The 19,836-nt window shown below is 43.4% G+C and overlaps 1 protein-coding gene across 1 annotated transcript in view; it reads right to left on the bottom strand.

Annotated features, from left to right (window-relative positions):
• Window positions 1–7,969: 7,969 nt before the first annotated feature.
• Window positions 7,970–19,836, bottom strand: part of Sbspon (somatomedin B and thrombospondin type 1 domain containing) — a 34,326-nt gene continuing 22,459 nt past the window's right edge. Inside the window, exons 3-5 of the mRNA XM_052175403.1 lie at window positions 12,533–12,623; window positions 11,023–11,199; window positions 7,970–8,296 (exon numbers count right to left, since the gene is read on the bottom strand). Coding sequence (XP_052031363.1) covers window positions 8,179–8,296; window positions 11,023–11,199; window positions 12,533–12,623 — 386 coding nt within the window. The 3' untranslated portion in view covers window positions 7,970–8,178. The remainder of the gene's footprint in view (window positions 8,297–11,022; window positions 11,200–12,532; window positions 12,624–19,836) is intronic.

The raw sequence follows: 19,836 nt of genomic DNA, 5'->3' as shown, positions 1-19,836 counted from the left end.
GGCCTGATCCAGCCCCAAAACATAGGAAAGTGTTTGGTTTTATTCCCCTGGACTTATGATGGTGATGATTAAGAAAATTAAATGCAGCTGGGCGGTGGTGGAGCATGCCTGTAATCCCAGCACTCTGGGAGGCAGAGGCAGGAGGATTTCTGAGTTCGAGGCCAGCCTGGTCTACAGAGTGAGTTCTAGGACAGCCAGGGCTATACAGAGAAACCCTGTCTCGAAAAATACAAAAAACAACCCACCAAAAAAAAACAAAAAAAGAAAATTAAATGCTCCCAAGTATTTTTTGCTTGTATCTCTGTCACTTGGGATATCTGCAGGATCCAAATTGTATCTATATCTAATTTGCTTTTTTTTTTACATTATAATCCATTATCTATTTTGTCACATTGTTTTATGTTCTTAACGTGCATTTGAGCCATGAAAACTAAAACATCCAAAAATGAGAACCGGTAGAATATTTGAAGCTTGCTTCAAGGCAGTCAGGTGTGATCACTGTTTGGTATATATTGGATCAGGTTTCAATTAGAAGAGAAAAAAGGAAGAAAAACAAAAACTTAAAGAAACTGGAAGGTGACCAGGCAGCATTTAGGAATAGCTTTGGCTTTTTTTTTGTTTAGATGTGGAAGCGAGGACATTAGCAGGCTGTGGCCTTTTCTAAGCAGATGGTTACAGAAGTTTGGCTTCTGGGATTAATTGCCAAAGAAGTGTGGTCAGACTTCTCTTGTTATATAGAGTCTGCTCACCGTCTGTTCAAATAGTCAGTTGGAGTTACTTCCAGTCTGGCTGCTGGACTTTTGTATTTCACTGGAAAGATGATATTAGTGTGTGTGTGTGTGTGTGTGTGTGTGTAGCCTGAACTCTGCTGCCCTCGATGTTGAGGTTTGCTTTCTTCTCTACAGATGTATTGGCTTTGTTCTGGCCACAAGGCATTTCTGAATCTGAAAACTGTATATCCAAGACCAGCTATCTGATGAGAATTTGGGCTTCTAATCTACAGGATGCTAACTAGTCACAGCCTCTCGGGCCCACTAAGCTAGAATTGGGCTTTGACCTCTGACACTCTTGCTGAAGAAGAGAAGGCAGTGGAGAGGGGCCTTCCTTTCCTCCAACACTAAGCAGACCCAAGGCTAGAAAGCAGCCTGCAAGTGGTGATAAAACTGCCTGCAGGGTGTGTCGGTGGTGGCAGTGTGGGGTAGCAGTTCATCTTTGTCACCATGTAGAATAAATGGAACACATCCTCACCTCATCACAGGGCACCCATGCTAGATCAAAGTACCTAAAGATAACCGCAATTTTAGTGTAACAGATATGAAGTCAAGATGATTACAGAGTCTAAGCTCAGGCTCTAGAGATCGCAAGGTCTGGCTGGCAAAGAAGGGTAAACTTGGAACTGAAAGCAAGTAGATGATGACTGGTCCATAAAATGCTTTTATTTTTCCCATGTAGCCTGCACCTTATACACATGTGTTCACAACATGGTACTTCATGGTTGAGATGAGCCATCGTCTGTTGAAAGACCAAGGACTATAGAAGATATTGTGACACATTAAACATTATGACTCAGTGACCTATACTTCTCAAATGATAAGAACATTACAGTGTTTTTTCCCTAGCTATTTACATTTACTCTTAAAGGTAATTTTTTTCCTTTCCTCTGGAGTCTTTGAGGCACTCACAAATGTGTACTATACACAGTATCAGTGTGTAATATCTCATCTGTTGCACACCAGAGAGGCAAACACAAAGTACAGTTATTTTAACTCCCCTGAAATTGTACAAGCACATCACAGAAAGATATTCCACAATACAGAATCCATTATTCATGTAGTATCTCTCGCCTTTATTCCAGCATGTGAGAGTCACTAGCATAGGTCGGGTGTCAGTGCCAGTGGCAGTCTGCCTACTGCTGCAGCACATAGTCAGAGGGAGGCACTCTTGGTGGAATGTGTTCTTTGCAAATGTCCCTTTCACCATGTGGAGATCTCCCCTTCTCAGATCCCAGTGAGCAGTGACATCAAGTAAGGTAGGGAGAAGTCGGGCATGCTGAGAGCCAAGAAGGAATAGCAATCCTATGGTGAGTACTTTTGTGGAGAACTTACCTGTTATAAACTGATAGATCACATACTGTATGTGTGCAAGCATAGCAGGAGTTCAAAAGTAAGGTTGTAGGTCAGCTTCCCCAAGCCTCTTAAAACTCGCGTTGCTTCGTGCTTACAATCCTTACAAACTTGTTGGGAAGCTGAGCTAGAGCGCCATGAATGTGTGGCTGGCCAGGCCGTGTAACGTGAACGGCCCCTTTGCATCCTCTCAGATCATTCTTCACATGAATTATTTATTATTTTTAAGAATCCTGAATGGCACTTAATGAAAGGCTCATTCTGCATCCCGCATCCCTCCTCTGTAGGGATCTGACCCAGCAGCTGTTAGGTACCTGTGGGGAGTCGTCCTCACCTCGTTCTGAATAGCGTGCTTAGGTCTCCTCCATTCTGTGTTCACTTAAGCTTGGCTGACTCTCACATGACTGCTCACTCCCTCTACTCCTTGCCTTTATTCCGTTTCTTCCTGCATTTGTTTATTCTGTAGGCCAGGTTCGCCTCAAACGTCAGCTTCTGGAGTTACCAGTGTCACAGATGTGAGTTGCACGCTCGGTGGGCCCATTCCTTAGTCAGTTCTTTGACATTGTCAGACAGTTTATTGGTTGACATAAGGACCATCTGTAACTGCAGGTAATCTGACCACCTTCTGAGTTGGTTTTAGTTTGTCATACAGTCTAACAACCTATTGAATATTCTTGGTGCTTACATATAGGTTGATACTAAACAAAATAAAACTAGTCAGAAACCAAGATGGTGGCTCTCTCTTTATAACTAGATAGCTCTCCCCTTATAACTGGAACCAGGGAGCCAGCTTGTGCTACAGTGTAAGGCCTGTCTCAGAATAAGCAATGGCTAGAGAGATGGCTCAGCAGTTCCCACACCAGCTCTGTTCCCGCAGAGGACCCACATAGTGGCTCACAACCATCTGTAACTCCGGGTAATCACAACCAACCACCTGCTGACATTGGTGGCTACTGCGCACACCTGGTAAAGACAAACATACAGGCAAAATAAACTATACATATAGAATAAATTATTTTAATTAAAAACTAAGACTGGAGAGCTGGCTCAATGGCTAAGAACATATAGTTCTTGCAGAAGACCCAACTTCAGTTTCTAACATCCAATGATTTACAATCTCTTTTAACTCTGACTGTAAGGGACTCTGTAAGTTGACTCTCACTTCTGCTGGCACCTGCACTCAAATGCACATACAAACACACATAAACTCAAACACATAATTGAAAATAAAAAATGTTCAAAAGAAAACAAACCTGTTGTGATTGTGTATTGCAGTAGATCCTGGGGTTATGGTTAAGTCATAAAAATGTAATGCTGTGGGGCTGAGGGATGGCTCAGCGGTTAAGAGCACTGACTGTTCTTCCAAAGGTCCTGAGTTCAATTCCCAGCAACCACATGGTGGCTCACAACCATCTGTAATGGGCATCTGATGCCGTCTTCTGGTGTGTCTGAAGGCAGCCACAGTATACCCACCTACATGAAATAAATATGTAAATAAAAATGTAATGCTGTAATACGGGATAAGCAAAGGGCAAAAGAATCTGTAGTCGAGACCGGCCTTGAACCTGTGATCCTTCTGCTTCAGATTTCCCAGTAGCTGGAATTACAGGTCTCTGCCATCATGCCCAACCCATGTCACAAAATCGATAAAATTAAAAAAAAAAAAAAAAAGTATTCTTATGTTGCTTTGGCTTCCTTGAGAAATGCCCGCAGGAGGCTCCTGAACTCTTGGTCTCCACTTGATGGCTATGGTTTGGAAGGTTGTAAAACTGAGGTGGTGGGATCTCACTAGAGGAAGTAAGTCACTAAAAGCAGGCTTTGAGGTTTTTATAGCCTGGCTTAACCACACACACACACACACACACCATCACAGATGGCATCCCTTCTTATTCTATAAGCCAAAATAAACTTTTCCTCACTTAAACTGCTTCTAGTCATGCATTTGGTTACAGTGAAGAGTAATATGTTTTGACTATAGACTTTACCCCACATGTTCATAGTGTTTTAGATATAGTGGTAGTTGGCTACACCATTTTGGCCCCTAGTGGGTTGCAAGAGCACACCCGCCTAGGAGCTATCTGAATTCATGAATGAAAGATACACACGCCAGTAAATTTTAATACGCATTGATTCACTCAAAGGCTGGGCAGTTGTAATCCTCTGCCCGTCAATGCATTTCCCTCCAGTCCTCCTGGCTCAACAACTTCTAACCCTATGTTTTATCTTTGCTGCCCTATTGCCTTCTTTGCTGCCAAGACATTTCTAGGGGTACATTCTTTCTCACCTACATTTCAGATGACTTTCCTTCTGCAGCTCCAAATCTAATCCGTCTCCCTCCAAATCATGGTGATTCCCCTCCCTCCTTTCTCCCAGTTCCTAGCCCTCACAAATCTAAAGGTCCCATTTAAGTCTACCTGCCCAGCTATTGGCAGATGGCTCTTTATTGATTGATTGAAAACCAATTAGGGACAAGGACCTTCAGTGTTTGGACATGAAGATTCCAGCTTTTGGGGGCTGGATTAATTCAGGAGCATTAGAACCAATCCCCAACATTTAGGTCCCCAGCAGACAGTGCTGTTTGAGAGGTGCTGTAGATGTTAGGTAGTGGGGCTTAACTGGAGGAAGCAGCAGGCCCTTGGGGCTGAGCCTGTGAAGGTTATAGCTAATTCCTAGTCCCTGCCACCCTCTCTGTTCCTTATCCATGTGTAGAGCAGCCTGTGGCATAAGCTGTCCAATGCATGATGCTGCCTTACCAAGGGCCCAGGATCAACAGACTCAACAATGCTCTGGTCAAAACAATCCCCTTTTAGCTAATTTCCTTCAGTGTTGTGACAGGAACAGAAAACATGACCTACACAACTGGCAAGGTAAACTGCCCATTCTCAGTCTTTGGTCCCCCCATTCTGGGTAGCTCAGAACCATGCCTTGTAGAGCCTTTGTCATATTTGAATAGTTTTATTTACAGTTTCTTTCTGGAGCTTGGCAATACATCTTTATAATTTTAAAATTAGTATTGCTCACTGTGACCACTGAGAGCCACCAGCTCTCAGTATTCCCTGGGGGTGGGGGGCTTCTCAGAAGTTTTCACTTTTTCTCAGGTATTTCAATATTTACTTTTGAAAAATATGCTCATGCTCCTTTGGTGTGTTTCATTGGCCTCTTGCTGTAGGAGCAAATGTTAGGCCTCTTGCATGCCACACCCGTCTATACCCCATCTCCCCCCAACACCTATACCCACTTCTGCTCTTCACCATACCTGGTCTCTCCAGGGTTCAGAATTTGTCATCTTTATGCTAAAACAATATTCATGATTTCTTTCATATTTTGTACAATGATAGGAAGTAATCTTTATATCATTATAACTCTGTGGCTGTCATGTATACCTGGACTTTCTAGGTTCTGTGTATCTGTAGTTTATACCTCTCCAGTTCCTCTAACCACAATGAAACTCCCCAAGCCTGTTAGCAGGTGATGGGTACTGTGTCACTACATTGCCTTCTTGTCCAGCCCCCTGCCACCTCCAGGTAATCTAGCTCTTCCCCTGTGGCTAGCTTGCTCTGGGCTCTCTGTCTCCCCTCAGTGTGCTCCCTATCCTCTGGCTTGTCTTGGTTTGCATTCCTTTCCTACTTAGTTGCAGCACCCCCTGATGCCCTCCCAGAAAGGGAGCATGGAGTGGAGATGTCCATGCTTTTCATGTGTAAAACACATCTTTGCTTTGTGTGATGAATAATGTCATTGGATATAGAATTTTAGTTCGAAAAACATTTCCTTTTCGGATTCCAAAGGTATTGCTGTTTTCTTTTAACTTCAGATACTGCATTATAAATTGTCACACACTGTTCTAATTACTGGTCATATACATATGAACCAGGTTTTTTCTGTCAAGAATATTTTGTATTCTTCTTTATTTTGATAGTCTGGATTTCTGTGTCTGCTGTAATAATTTCCTTGAAGAAAACTAATGAGACAGACTGACAGTCTGCCTTAAAGAACTCTCATCCTTTAAGGATCTCTGATCTCTGACTTTCTTGTGCTTGTGTCTTCTAATTTCTCTTTAAAAATTCACTTTATAAAGAAAAAGGGTGTTGTGTGTGTACTTGTGAGGCCTGTCTGTCAGACAGGCTGTCTCTCCTTCTTACATACCCAGTGGCAGCTGGGATAGAAAGCTGCCTTCAAGTTTAGTTCCTTTTGAGGCTTACAGGTTTTGTTCTGTTCAATTTTAAATAACCCACTGATGCTGAAGAGAGTCTGCCTCTTCAGCATCTTTGTTCCTCTCTAGGTGACCTACTTTTCTCTCAGCAAGCAGGGGATCGTCGAAGTGTCCCCCTGCACTGAGAGACCTTGCTTTTCAGAAGAAAGATCCTCAGTGCTGATTTCATCTTCTCTAAATGACAGGTAGTTGTGAGCCATCCTCTCTGGGTGCTGAGAGCCAAACTCCAGTCCTCTGCAAGAGTAATGGGCACACTTTTAACTGCTGAGCCAACTCTCCAGCCCCCAAATTAAAGGTTTTTGTTAAAATTAATTTTCCATGAACATACGTTTGGCAGTTAAATGAAAATATAATCAGAAATACTATCAGGAGACCTTTGCGACCCGTTTAAGCTTGCTTACCCTCAGTCGTTACATAATTGGCACCAAAACTATGCATTTTAGTTAGCTATGTTAGTGAATAATTACATTATATCACTTAAATATTGATTCAATTCTTCAAAGAAAATATCCTCAATTTAAAACCTGCTTCAAAACAAAACCAGGCTGAGGTCCTATAATGGAGTCTTGGGCATAGTTGTGATGATCTTCCCTGACTCCCAGATGAGGAAGGTGGACCAGGTGACTGCAGATGCCGGAAACAGCCTGCCGCCGTCCTAAGCCTGCGAGCACGCCATGCCCGTAGCCACAGCCGCAGTTATCTCCCAAGCAAGGCTAAAGCTAATATTTTATTGCCTGTGTAGGAAATCATAACATTTGCAGGAACATTTGTTTTCTACCCTCTGTGCCTCTGCCTCAAACGTGCTATAGGAAGAAAGTTAGTTACTAAGCACCTTTACTTAACATGAAGTCAGACATTAAAAGATTGTCTTATTCTGCTTCAGCCTTAGCTATGAATGATGATAGAATGCTTATAATTGAAGCAGTTGGCTCACCCATTGGTGGCAAAATTTCATGAAAGTTGTAACTCTTTAAGGAATTCCTATTGATGTAGCATGGATATTTGATCTTTTCAGCTAGGCAAAAAAAAAAAAAATTCTTCTTTAAAAATGTTTGTAGCATGGGTGTTGGCTTTTCATTATAAAATGCCTGGTGAAATTTAACAACTTTCCCTGTGGAAAATTAATTACTTATGACAATTTACTTGAAATTAGCTTAGAATTTATAAAGGTAATAGTATAGGAACTTTATTGTGAGAGTTCACAATATATATATATATATATTTTTTTTAAAGTGAGAAGCTCTTAAGTATAGGTGTCCCTGAATCCTTGTAGTTGGGAGGCAGAAACAGGGAGATCTCTGAGTTTGAGGCCAGCCTAATCTACAGAACAAGCTACACAAAGAAACCCAATTTTGACCTGATCCCCCCAAAAAGCAATAGACACCAAGAATAGCAGTGCATGGTGGCACACGCCTTCAGTCCCAGCCTTCAGGAGGCAGAGGCAGGCAGTTGTTTATTAATAAGAGGCCAGTCTGTCTACATAGTGAGCTTCAGGCTATATAATGAGGACCTGTCTTTAATTTTTAAAAGAGGGAGGACCAGAAAAACAGAAGAACATAGAAGTACATGGGGTGATTCTAGTGTGGACATGTGTGCTGTGACCAAATGTAAGGTCTGTAGGCCATCGGAGCTTTTAGTATGGGTCCTTAACTCATTAAAAATAAAAACAAAGAGACTGTGATCTATCTTGAAAACTATCCCTAAGTTTTCTTTCCCAGTGGCAAAGCACAGCAATTGCAAGAGGCCAGGATCTTGGCACAGCTTTCGAGGTTTCTGAAGCTCTGAGCGCAGTTTGTCGATGCTCAGCCCGTTCACCAGCGTGCTGAGAGGTCGCTCCCAGGTGCTCTATATAAAAATGAAGCGGTGCACATCTGGACATGAGCACCGTTCTACTCGACGCACTTTTTTCCAGGTTCCCTGACATCGAGGATTGCCAATGGCTTGCCAGCGAAGAGTCTGATTTCTGAAATGATATTGGAGAAATGTAGATTCTACTAAAAATCAAGCCAGAGGAAATTCTATTCTACGTGATTAGATTTTATTTAAAGGGTTAGTGTTTTTAATTTGTGATCATTAATTTGCTGGTGGGTGTTATGTCAAGTTAATACAAGCTAGAGCCATTCAGGAAGAGGGAACCTCAACTAAGAAAATTATCCCACCAGACGGGCCAGTGGGCAGGGCTGTGGGACATTTTTTAAAATCAATGCTTGATAGGAGAGGGCTCGGCTCACTGTGGGTAGTTCCTATGCTGATGCTCCTGGGTGCTGTAAGAAAGGCTAAGCAAGTCAAACAATCTATGTCCCTCCATGGTCTCTGCTCTAGTCCCTGCCTTCATGGCCCTGCCCTGGCTGCCCTCAATGATAAACCCTTTACTTCCCAAATGGCTTTTGATCATAGTATTTTATCACAGTAATAGAACCATGACTAATATCGATAGTGATCACACAGTTTCAACATTTATTAAAAGTCAGTTTTTAAATTATTAATTTTTTATTTTACATATATGATTGTTTTGCCCAAATGTATGCCTATGAGGGCTAGAAGAGAGCATTGGATCCCCCCGGAACTGGGGTTAGCTGCTGGGTGGGTGTTGGGAATCAAACCCAGGTTCTCTGGAAGAGTATCCAGTGCTCTGAACCACAGAGCCATCTCTTTATAGTCACAGAGAAGGCTTATTTTTACTGGGCTCTGTCAATATAAGTTATGAGTTGATCCCTATGCAAGAACACTTTTTCAGAGAGCTGCTGCTGGCCTTTATGTCCATTTCCCTCAGGTAAATGTAGGAACTACAACAGTGGTGTGTGCAGGTTTAAGTCAGGAGGGTCTGCCCAGAAGGCCATTTTCATCTTATTCCAACTCTCTGATTTCATAATGAAAAATGGAAGAACTACAAAGGAGCAAAGCCAGAGAATTAAAAATATTATTCATTAAGTCACTCATATAGCAACCAGGGTTTAAGTGCTTTCTTTATTGGGTACAAATTGAATTGTAAATTCATTTAAAGTCAAAATAGAGATGAGGTATTTAGAAAAACATTAAATCCAAATATTAGGTTTCATTTGCTATGAATTCCTTATGCACTTACAGCGAGCTCAATAGAAACAGCTAGCCACAAGTGACCAATAAACGTGAGCCAAATCATTAAATATTAAAACACGATGGGAATAATGATTAATCAGAAAGGTCAGTCTTTTACTTGTAATCTGTTTTTACCATTACACCTGACATGATGAAAACCTTTATGTGTGTTCGGCTAAACTGGTCCTTCTCCAGAACTGTTGCAGGGATTCCTTCTAGCTGTAAATGGCATTAATAGGTCTAACCAAGAGTGAGTGCAGGGCGGGGAGAGGCTTGCAGGGAGACACAATGGCAGCAACTCTGCGTGTGAATCGCATGAGCGGGACTAGCACAGTGTGACCACTCATTTGCCCACCCCTCTTTGAGTAAACTTGGGAGTTAAGGATGAATGGTAGGGTTTTTAAGATTTTATTGTTTTTAATTATGTAATATGTGTGTGGATCTGTCTGCTGAGACACCCAAAAAGCCAGAAGGGGTAGCAGCACTTGTGAGCCACCTGACCTGGGCGCTGAGAGGTGAACCTGCGTCCTCTGCAAAAGTCGCACACTCCTAGTTGCTGAGCCACCCCCCCCCCCCCCCCGGCTGCGGCTCCCATGTCCTTAGGAATCAGAAGACGGCAGGTGTAGTAGCTGATGTTTGTAATCCCAGTATTACATGAGGCTGACTCTGGAGTTTGCCATGTGTTCCTGGGTACCCTGACCTTCATAGTAAGTTCCAGGCTATACTTGGATAGAGTAGCACTTTGTATCAAACAGCAACAAAGAGTTAAAGAAAAATCAAAAGAGCAATGTTTCATGACACATGAAAGCCATCTGTCCTACTTAGGGCTTCACTGCTGTGAGAAGACACCATGGCCAAGGCAACTCTGTTAAGGACAACATGTTATTGGGGCTGGCTTACAGGTTCAGAGGTGCAGTCCAGTATCATCAAGGGAACACAGCAGCATCCAGGCTGGCATGGAGCAGGAGGAGCTGAGAGGTCTACATCTTCCTGAAGGCTGCTGGCTTCCAGGCAGCTAGGGCGAGGGTCTTAAAGCCCAGTACACAGTGGCACACCTATTGCAGCAGGGCCACACCTTCTAATAGTGCCACTCCTTGGACTGACCATATACAAACCATCACACCATTCCACTTTTATTTTGGTGCTCACAAATAAAGCTTTGTTAGAGCAGAGCCAAGGTTTAGATAGACTCGGTATCACAGTCAGTAGTTATGGCAGAGTGTAGTGGATGGAAAGCTGAAAAGAACGCTTCCTAGCATTTCTAGACAAAGGTCTTAGGTGCTAACCTAGGAGTTTACTAAATCTCAGCTCTCAAGGCCACGGGTGTGGCATGGCCTTAAGTCTGCAATCCGAGAGATTCAGAATCAAGTGCTCTACAGTACTTTTGGGGTGATCAGGGTTTTGGTAGTCATTTGAAATGAACCCCAACAACCAAACTTGTCTGTGTATTTCTGGTCGAGAGAGCCTCTGAGTCCTTAGTGAGACCCAAAGTCCTGGACTTGTCCCTGGACAGGCTCTGCTGCCCGCAGCCTGTGTAGATGTGCTACATAATGACTTAAAAGGATAGATCCTCAGGATACGCAGAAAACTGGGTCAGTGTTCCTTCCTTACCCATCAGAGTCCAGACCGTCTCCAGAACAACGCAGGCTCACAGAGTTCATAGCTGGAGGCTGACAGTCCACACACACTGTGTATCCCTCACGGAGATACTGCATCCATCGAGTCAGGGGACGGTTGTCCAGGGCACAGTGAGGAGTCAGGGACTCTGTCTTGAACTCCATGCAGTATCTGGAGCAAAAGAAATCAAGAGGTCACTTACTCAGAAGTGGCCCAGTACAGAAGGAAGTCTTAAGGAGTCATGTCAACTTCATGTGGAAAATATCACTCATTCCCTGCTTTTGAGGCAAGGCTTCACCGTGTGACTCAAGCTGGCCTAGTAGCAATTCTCTTGCCTCAGTCTAAGTGCTGGCATTACAGATTTGTCATAGTGCCCAGCATATGTAGATGGTATGGATACATACATGTATGCATATATACTTGCGTACATGAAATTGGAGTCTGGGCTCATATAACTCAGATTGGCCTCAAACTCAGCTGTGAGGCTGACCCTGAGCTGCTCCTGATCCTCTTAACTCCACCCCACCTGGAACTCGTGGATTACAAATGTGCCACCACCTTGCTAAACTAAATATAATTTTTTGAGAATAAAATAATTATTAATAAAATCCCTAGTAAGCAGCCTGGGGATCTGAACGTGTGGTTTCCCTTATCTGATGGAAGAAGAATGGGTCCAGGTGAGCATCTTGCTGGTATGTGACGTGGGATCATGTTTCAAATTCACAAAACAGTTTATGAAAACTGCGGGGTATGGCGTTGCATTCTCTGAGTTCACGGCCAGCCTGGCCTGCTGTTTGGGTTCCAGAGCAGCTGGGCTATTTCATGAGATCCTGTCTGAAAAGACTCCTGGGGGAACATCCATGTACTTGTTCAACACACAGCACCTCGGTTTATATATATATATTATATATAAATTATATAATATATAATATAATATATTCCTGGAGATAAGACTAGGAGACACACAACTACAGCACCATAAAACCGAGAAGACAAGTACTTTCCGAATTTACAGTGGACTTGTGTTTTACCCAAAGTTAATGAGCAAGTGTAAGAAAACAAAGTCAAAACATTCACTCTGAAAGACTGAGAAAGCCAGGCAGCGTGGCTCCTGCCTATATTCCCGGCGCTCAGGAGGTAGAGGCAGGTGGAGTTCTCGGTTCCAAGCCACTCCCTACACAGTGAGTTACAGAGAGCCAGGGCAACACAGGGAAGCCCTGTCTCTGGAAACCAGCGGTGTGGGGAGAGGGAGGAAGGGAGGGGTGGTCGGACAGAAGGACGGACAGACGGAGGGATGGAGAGAACATAATAGTAAATTGTTTTTGTTTTTTGTTTTTTTGAGACAGGGTTTCTCTGTGTAGCCCTGGCTGTCCTGGAACTCACTCTGTAGACCAGGCTGGCCTTGAACTCAGAAATCTGCCTGCCTCTGCCTCCCAGAGTGCTGGGATCAAAGGCGTGCCCCACCAACGCCCAGCATAACAATTATTTTAAAACAACATATTACCCAGCATCCTCAGTGTGTGTAGACCACTGTGGAGATACAGCTTGTATTATTCTCTTCTTGTTGAAGGCAGAGCTAGTTATGAAGGCAGGAACTAGAAAAGAAAGAATTAGGTTGCATTTGTGCAGCCAAAGTACTCAATAAGGTTTTCCAAACTGGGTTCTGGGCCTGTCTGAGGTCTCTGTTTCCAGAGCCAAAGACCTTAGTGGCACAGTGTCAAATGAGACTGGCAGCATCTGCGGACAAGCTCACTCGTCCTCTTATGTGCTTCTAGATAGCTGTGGAGGGAGGGAGGCCTCGGTGAGCACATCTGCCTCCAGGCATGAACTTGTAAAGGAAGGGGGGCCAAAAGGAAAAGCCAGCCGCAGATAGCAAAGAAAATGGAGGGGCTAGGAAAAGAAGGCAGTGATGGAGACGACGGCATGAGGAAGTGAAGGGAGGAGAGAGAGAGGAGAAGGCAGTGTGAATGAAGCTCAAGAACAGACGCACGAGAAAGACCAGAGAAAAGAGGAAGAGGGGGAGAACCAAGCCGAGGAAATGAGGAGCATCAGAAGCAGCAAGTGGAGAAAACAAGCGGCCTGGGAACCGGAGCCCGGAAGCTTCGCTCCGCCACCACCCCTGCCCGGGCACAGTGCCCTAGTGTGGCTGCCCAGCATCGGCTACCACTGCCAGTCCCAACAACCCCGGGGGAAGAAGATTCCTGTGGCCCCTTCCCCTAGCCCGTCCAACGGGAAGGAAGCAGCCAGGGATACTTCCACTGATGGCTTCCTTTAGCCGCGGCATCTTGCTTCAGTCTGGTGAAGTACCTGTTGATAAGCCTCTTGACCCCATGCTCTGTCACTGTTCCCCTGGTACTCTTATGCACTTAATACATGCTTGTACAATGAGACACGGAGTGAGGTGTGGGCTCGCCACCAAGACACACAGGTCCTACGTGCGTTCTCTGGTCTGCTTTACGCAGAGCTCTCTTGGTGTCTAGGGCTGTTGAATTCGCAACCTCTAAAGTACACGAGTGCTAAGTCCTTTAAAAATGCTCTTAAATACCTCCCCTGCTGCACTTTTTAAGTGCCGGGATCGAAATTTAGGACATCACATACACGAAACACACGCTTTACCACTGGGTTACACCCTCAGCTCCACCCATAGACTTTAACAAGTCGAGAAAACCTAAAATACCCAGTGTGGCACAAATCGTTGTTACTGTTTAGCTTCCTAAACCGTGGATTGGGAATGGGAAGGTTGTGAAAATTTGGCAAGAGTAAAAGGTGTTTGTATGCGCCATGACAAAAACTTAACTCAAAGTCAGACTCGCAAGGAATGCGAGCTGGTTCTGGCAACATGTGCCCACGTGTGTCACATGACCTCATTGCAACCTCCATTCTGAAAATGCATGCACTGCACTGCGGCGCCATCGCACCAAGAGTCACTGGCGGAGGCGCTGAGCGGCTGCTGTTTGAGACTATAGTGTATTTAGGTTGTAGTGTTTTTAATGTAGATACGAAGTTTTCTCCTCTTAGTGAAATATAATGGTTCAATTATGGTAAACAAAGATTTGATGTTGTCATAGAAGCATTAACTCAGTATATTTTTATATAGTGATGTGTTAGAATGCTTGAATTAAAAAATGGCTGTTTGAATAGCTGACTTGCCTTTCCTTTAAAAAAAAGTAATTCAGTGATTTTTGACTTCAGATTAGGACAAATTTTCCAAAAATTTCTGAAATGGCCTCAAACATCCTTCAGCTGGTTGGTACTGCATTTTTATATGAAGTAGTGTACTCAACATTAATGATTATAAAATCAAAATATCAATCAACTCTGAAAAATATCAAAGATTTTTTTTATGTCCTGTATTTCAAATATTCAACTAGGACTTAATTTTTATGTGAAAATAAATAAGAACATCTACTTCATTAGTATGTATATCTGCTTTTATCTTTAATAAGTGATAAAATTATATATAAAAATAATTGTTTTAAAATAAATTCCATTATGGTTTATTATCAGTAAGCATTTTATTTACTTACCTATCATATATACTTATCCACTTGGGATGAAATAAAAATTTGAATAAGGGTGAAAGAGAGTCACAAGTAGAAAAAGATAAAAAGTCCTGGTTTAGAAATAATATCAAGGGGAAGAGTCTGGGCAGGAAGGTGGCTCAGGTGGTAATGTGACTGCTACTACACAGTGTGCGGACCTGGGTTCCATGCCTAAGAACCATACAACAGGCACACACACACACACACACACACACACACACACCATTTTACTATATATGTTCAGTATAGACAATTTTCCCTCAAATATTTCCAGTCCTACTTGGGTGAATCTACAGATTGTATGGACAGAGCCTGAGTAACTCAATAGCCTCTCCTGCCTTTTGCTTCAGAAACTGGACAATCTAGATAAGGGCAGATAGAGGCTAAGACTGGGTTTTGAAATGCTAAAATCGTTAACAAGAGCAAACTGGTGTGAAGGGGCTATAAAAAGAAGAAAAGCTTCAAACTACATGTTGATTTTCCTGGCACCTGGCTGCCACAAGATGGCAGGCCTTAATTCTCTTTCAGACTTTGTTTTGTTTATTTCTCTTCCTCTCTTTCTTCCTCTCTTCCTTCCTTCCTTCCTTCCCTCCCTCCCTCCTTTCTTTCTTTCTTCTCTCTCTCTCTCTCTCTCTCTCTCTCTTCTTTCTTTCTTTCTTTCTTTCTTTCTTTCTTTCTTTCTTTCTTTCTTTCTTTCTTTCTTTCTTTCTTTCTTTTTTCTTTCCAGAGGAGTAACCCTTTATCCCTTTATTTACATGTTTCCATTCAAAACCAGCAGAGTAGAGTGTTTGGGAAGGATTAGTCAGAAACCAAATCCCTTATCTGACTCCTCAGACCTTTCCTTGGCTTCAGTTCTGGCTGTGGCAGCAGCACCAGTGATGGGAACAGTGACTACAAGAAAATGCAGATGTGGGAGCCCAGAAGGCACTGACCTGTCCAAATGGGAAGGTATACGTAGTTCTCACAGACAAAGCCAGGGCCAGATGTGTATGTGTGGGCTCAAGCACAGGAGATCAGGACCAACTTGAGATGTCATTCCTAGGCAGATGTCTGCCTTGCTTTATAAGATGGGATCTCTACAGAGGCTGGCTGGTCACTGTGGCCTCTGATCTCTAGAGGTCATCTGACTCTAGCTTATCAACACTGGCATTGCAAGCACATGCACCATGTCTGACTTTCACCTTCTGCTCTTTAGACTTTCCTGTCCAGGGGTTGAGAATGTAGATCAGTTAGAGCATTCTTTAGCATGAGGCCCTAAGTCTATCACTAGCACTGGAAAATCACAGCAACAACAATATGCATATATATAACCATATACATATATATATACACACACACATATGTATATATACATGTATAACATACACAAATAACACATATGTACATATGTGTATACACACATATACACATTACACATTACACACACACACACACATATGTATATATATAAAATCCTATCACCCATGACATAGATGCATGAGAATTTAGACCAGTCTGACCAGTCTGGACTGCAGGACTGCAGGAGTCCCCATATTCTTGTTTAGTTTCTGTGCTGATAGTCTGTGTTATGTTTATTGTTGTTATTTGTTTCTTTCTTTGTTTGGGGACAGAGGCCCAGGATTGTTTTCAAGTCCGAATCCTCTTGCCTGAGCCTAACGCCCCTGACTTGTGACACATCTTAAAAGCAAGGCATTCCTGAGAAACCTGTCTTCTCCCACACCCAGCGGCTGCCGGGTTTGGATCCAGGACATCCCTCCCCCGCTCAAGAGTCTTCAGCACACAGACTCTGAGCCAGATGGCCTGCAGCACTTTGAACCAAAGCCACTCTTTAATAATAATCTGAAGGTTTAATTTTCATATCTTGAGGGTTGTAAATAATTTAAATGTTATTTTGGCCTTCACTCCCACCTCTGCTTCTATGGGGAAGCATGGAGCTGGTGCCTCAGGACACGGTCTCTCCGTGAACGGCTGCCCCTCCCTTTCCTGGGTTGGCAGCTCTGTTCAAATGTAACAGCGTCTTTGCTCAGAGGCCATTTGCCAACTTTTTGGCAACCTATGAACCTACCATTGTTCACTCTTACGACAAGTTTCACTTTAAAAAATCAAACAGCACAGCCCTGCACATATTTTCTTTGAACATGAAAGTAAATGAGTTTGCTTTGAGAATTTCATAAGCCCTCTGACACAGCGCATGCCACAAAAGTGGGCTTAGAGTCTGCTGTGTGCACAGTACAGAAGAGAATAAAGAGGAAATTTGGCAAATAACCCCGACCTGGAAGCATAGTTTATTGTTAACGTACATTGGCCTTTTGTGGGGGGAAAATGCACATAAACCTTAGTAATGTGCAACAGTTCAGGTTCTTATATTTGTTTTTTAGATAAAATATAATTATATACCTTGAGTTTAATGCGAACAACTCATTAGAAGAGAGTCGGCGTGTTCACAGGCTTCATGGGGCTTTTATATTTTGACTTAGTCACCAAGTCTGTAATCCTGATTTTAATGATGACAGTCTGCAGAGGAAGCAGCACAGGATTTGTAGCCGTGAGGTGTGAGTTTTAGTCCTGATAGCCATGAACAACCAATTGCCTTCCAGAACTCTAGGGTCTTTGCCAAGCACCGTGACTGAGCTGCGCCCTTACCCTGGAGATGTCCAAGCCTGAATCTCTAGAATGCATGCCATGTGATATGACAAAAAGGGATCAAATACACAGATAGGATTCAAATTGCTCCTCAGTTGATTTGAAATAGGAAGGTTCTCCATCTTCTAGATGGATCCCAGGGACTTTTAACATGTCTGCTGGGAGAGGGATATAATTCAGAAGAAAGGCACAGGTAGATGCAGTGTTATTAGATGTAATGTTGTTAGCTGTGCTGATGGACAGGACTGTGAGACAAGGAATGTAGTTAGTCTCCACACAATGAAACACCAATTTGGAGATGAAACCCTGATTTCTTGTAGGATTTCTATGAGAATTGACTCAAGAATGCTTATGAGAGCTCTCTGAACGAGGTGTGTGCATATCTGCAGGTGACAAAAGTTTGTCCCCAACATGTGGGAGGGGACAACAGGAAGATCAGAAGTTCAAGGTCATCAACGGGTACATAGAGAGTTTGAGGTCAGCCTGGGTTACATGAACATGATCTTGTTTCAAAAAACAAACAAAAGATATCCATGCCATTCAAAAGTGAGGTATATCTATGCCATGCAATAAGGCCTGTGCCCCATGACAGGGGTTGCAGTAGAGGCACAAGGGGGTAGTACTAAGTACACATGTCACCACAGCATAGAACAAACTTCCACTGAGGTGGACTTTTCTCCATGCTCCCACATCAACCCAAGACACACCCCCAACACACACACACACACACACACTTTTAAAATTGGGGGTAGTGCTTTATGCATGCTGGAGGGTGTGTGTAGAGGTTAGAGGAGAACTTGCAGGAATTGATTGTCTCCCTTCTTCTGGGTGGTTTCCAGCACTTGACCTCCAGCCCAGGACTCTTCCCAGCACAGTTCTCATGAGCCTGAGCTGTAGCATGATGTGATACACTTGCTGTTTGGGTTTGGATCACTAAAACCTACTGCAGTCATGGCAGGAAGCAAGTACTCAGCAAGTATTTAATGAATGAGTGTGTGGCCTGGCCTCTGATCGCCAGGTTTGAGTGCATTGATCTGGCTGGTGAGCAGGAGTCCCCTTCCTCCCTGATGCCTCTCCATTCTCATCTTTTCTGAAGCTATGTTTAGCTGAAGAGGAGGATCTGTCCTGACGGAGGACCAGCCTTCAAGTCTGTGAGAGCAATGTGCTCCTTAGATAGGGCTTCTACCTAAGCTCACAGAGTCTGAAGGAGCAGGAGCTGGAGTGAAACAGACCACGAAGAATCCACCAGAATGGATGCTCTGCCTCTCACCTTCTCTTATTAGTTCATCTTATAACGCATATTCATGAACACCAGCGATTTTACTGAGTTGTTTCTGGGGTGAGGGAGGTTTGTTTAACTAAACATGGTGGGGAAACCCTGAATATTCTACATCCTTCTTTGCAGAGTGGACTTGACCCAATCATCATTAGTTCTGAAAGGTCTTTTGGTCGAGAAAACAAATTCCTTTTTGTTCACATTACTATTACAAAAGAAGGTGCACTTTGGGAACTTTTGGCAGCCATGACACAAGCAGAAGTGCACGGCCATGTTTGAGATATCCTAAAACTCTAGTGACAATTGGTCAATCCAGAAAGGTGTGTTGCAATTCAGACGGAATTCTGAACCCACCCCATGCGTCTGGGCCAGGCCCTAGAAGGTTTTATTTCTAATGAGTTTCTAAGCGGTTCAGGGTCTCATGTTAAGAGCCACTGCAGTAAAGTATTCGGCAGGCATTCTGGTTCCCAAGCAGCCTGTGACTGGAATCACCATTTCAATTCCTCTCCCCCTGGGGGATGGGGGGAGATCAACCTTGGGACCAAAGTCAGGACTAAAACTGTGAAGATGTCCCTCTTCTTTGCAAACTAGGAAATTGGTATTTAAGCACTTAGGGAGTGTAAACACAAAATCTACACCAGTGTAAACCAAGGCCACTAGCAGCTTCAAGAAGAAAGAGAAAAAAAAACCTGTCACATCAAATCCTCAGTGGGGTGTGTTGGCAGGAGCTGTGAGATGGATATTTGGGACCCTGTGGAAGAGGAGTTAGAAGGCAGATCTGGAGCTGGACAAGAAGTAAGCACCTCTAAGAGAAACACCCAGGACTCTGAATATGAACCAGGCTCCCCTGGGGCACATTGTCCCCTAGGTATAAGTTAGAGACTCAAGACTGGGGAGTGCAATAGCTTGAGTGTTGAAGAAACCCTTCCAGCACCCCAAAACTATGAATGAATAGAATAGATGCTCTTCTTGCTAGGTAGACTCTAGGACTACAGCCACCAAAAACTAAAAGCCACACAACAACCATCTTGCTGGGCCTGTGGTGTTGTGTCTCTGCTGAGGGCTTGAACTGAGTATGAACTATGCCCTGTAAATGCTTCTGTGAATACCCTCTTTAGAGCTGCATAATTATTTCTCCCTAAACTTAATGTGATAGCCACATCAATAACTGACCTTCACCAAAACCCTCCGCTGTGATCCTTTACAACCCCAAGTCTGATTACAATGGTCCCTGCAGAACACACCTCAATGGCTTTCCTAGGCTCTTCCGAAAAAGACAGGAATCCAAAAATAGAGTTCTCTCTACTTCAAAAGCTTGCTGGCACCAACCCCCAAATTTTCCACATT

This window comes from Apodemus sylvaticus, chromosome 3 (assembly GCF_947179515.1).
Source record: "Apodemus sylvaticus chromosome 3, mApoSyl1.1, whole genome shotgun sequence".
NCBI classification, from domain to species: domain Eukaryota; kingdom Metazoa; phylum Chordata; class Mammalia; order Rodentia; family Muridae; genus Apodemus; species Apodemus sylvaticus.
Note: the sequence above shows the minus strand (reverse complement) of the source record. Positions and strands in the feature narration are given on the sequence as shown.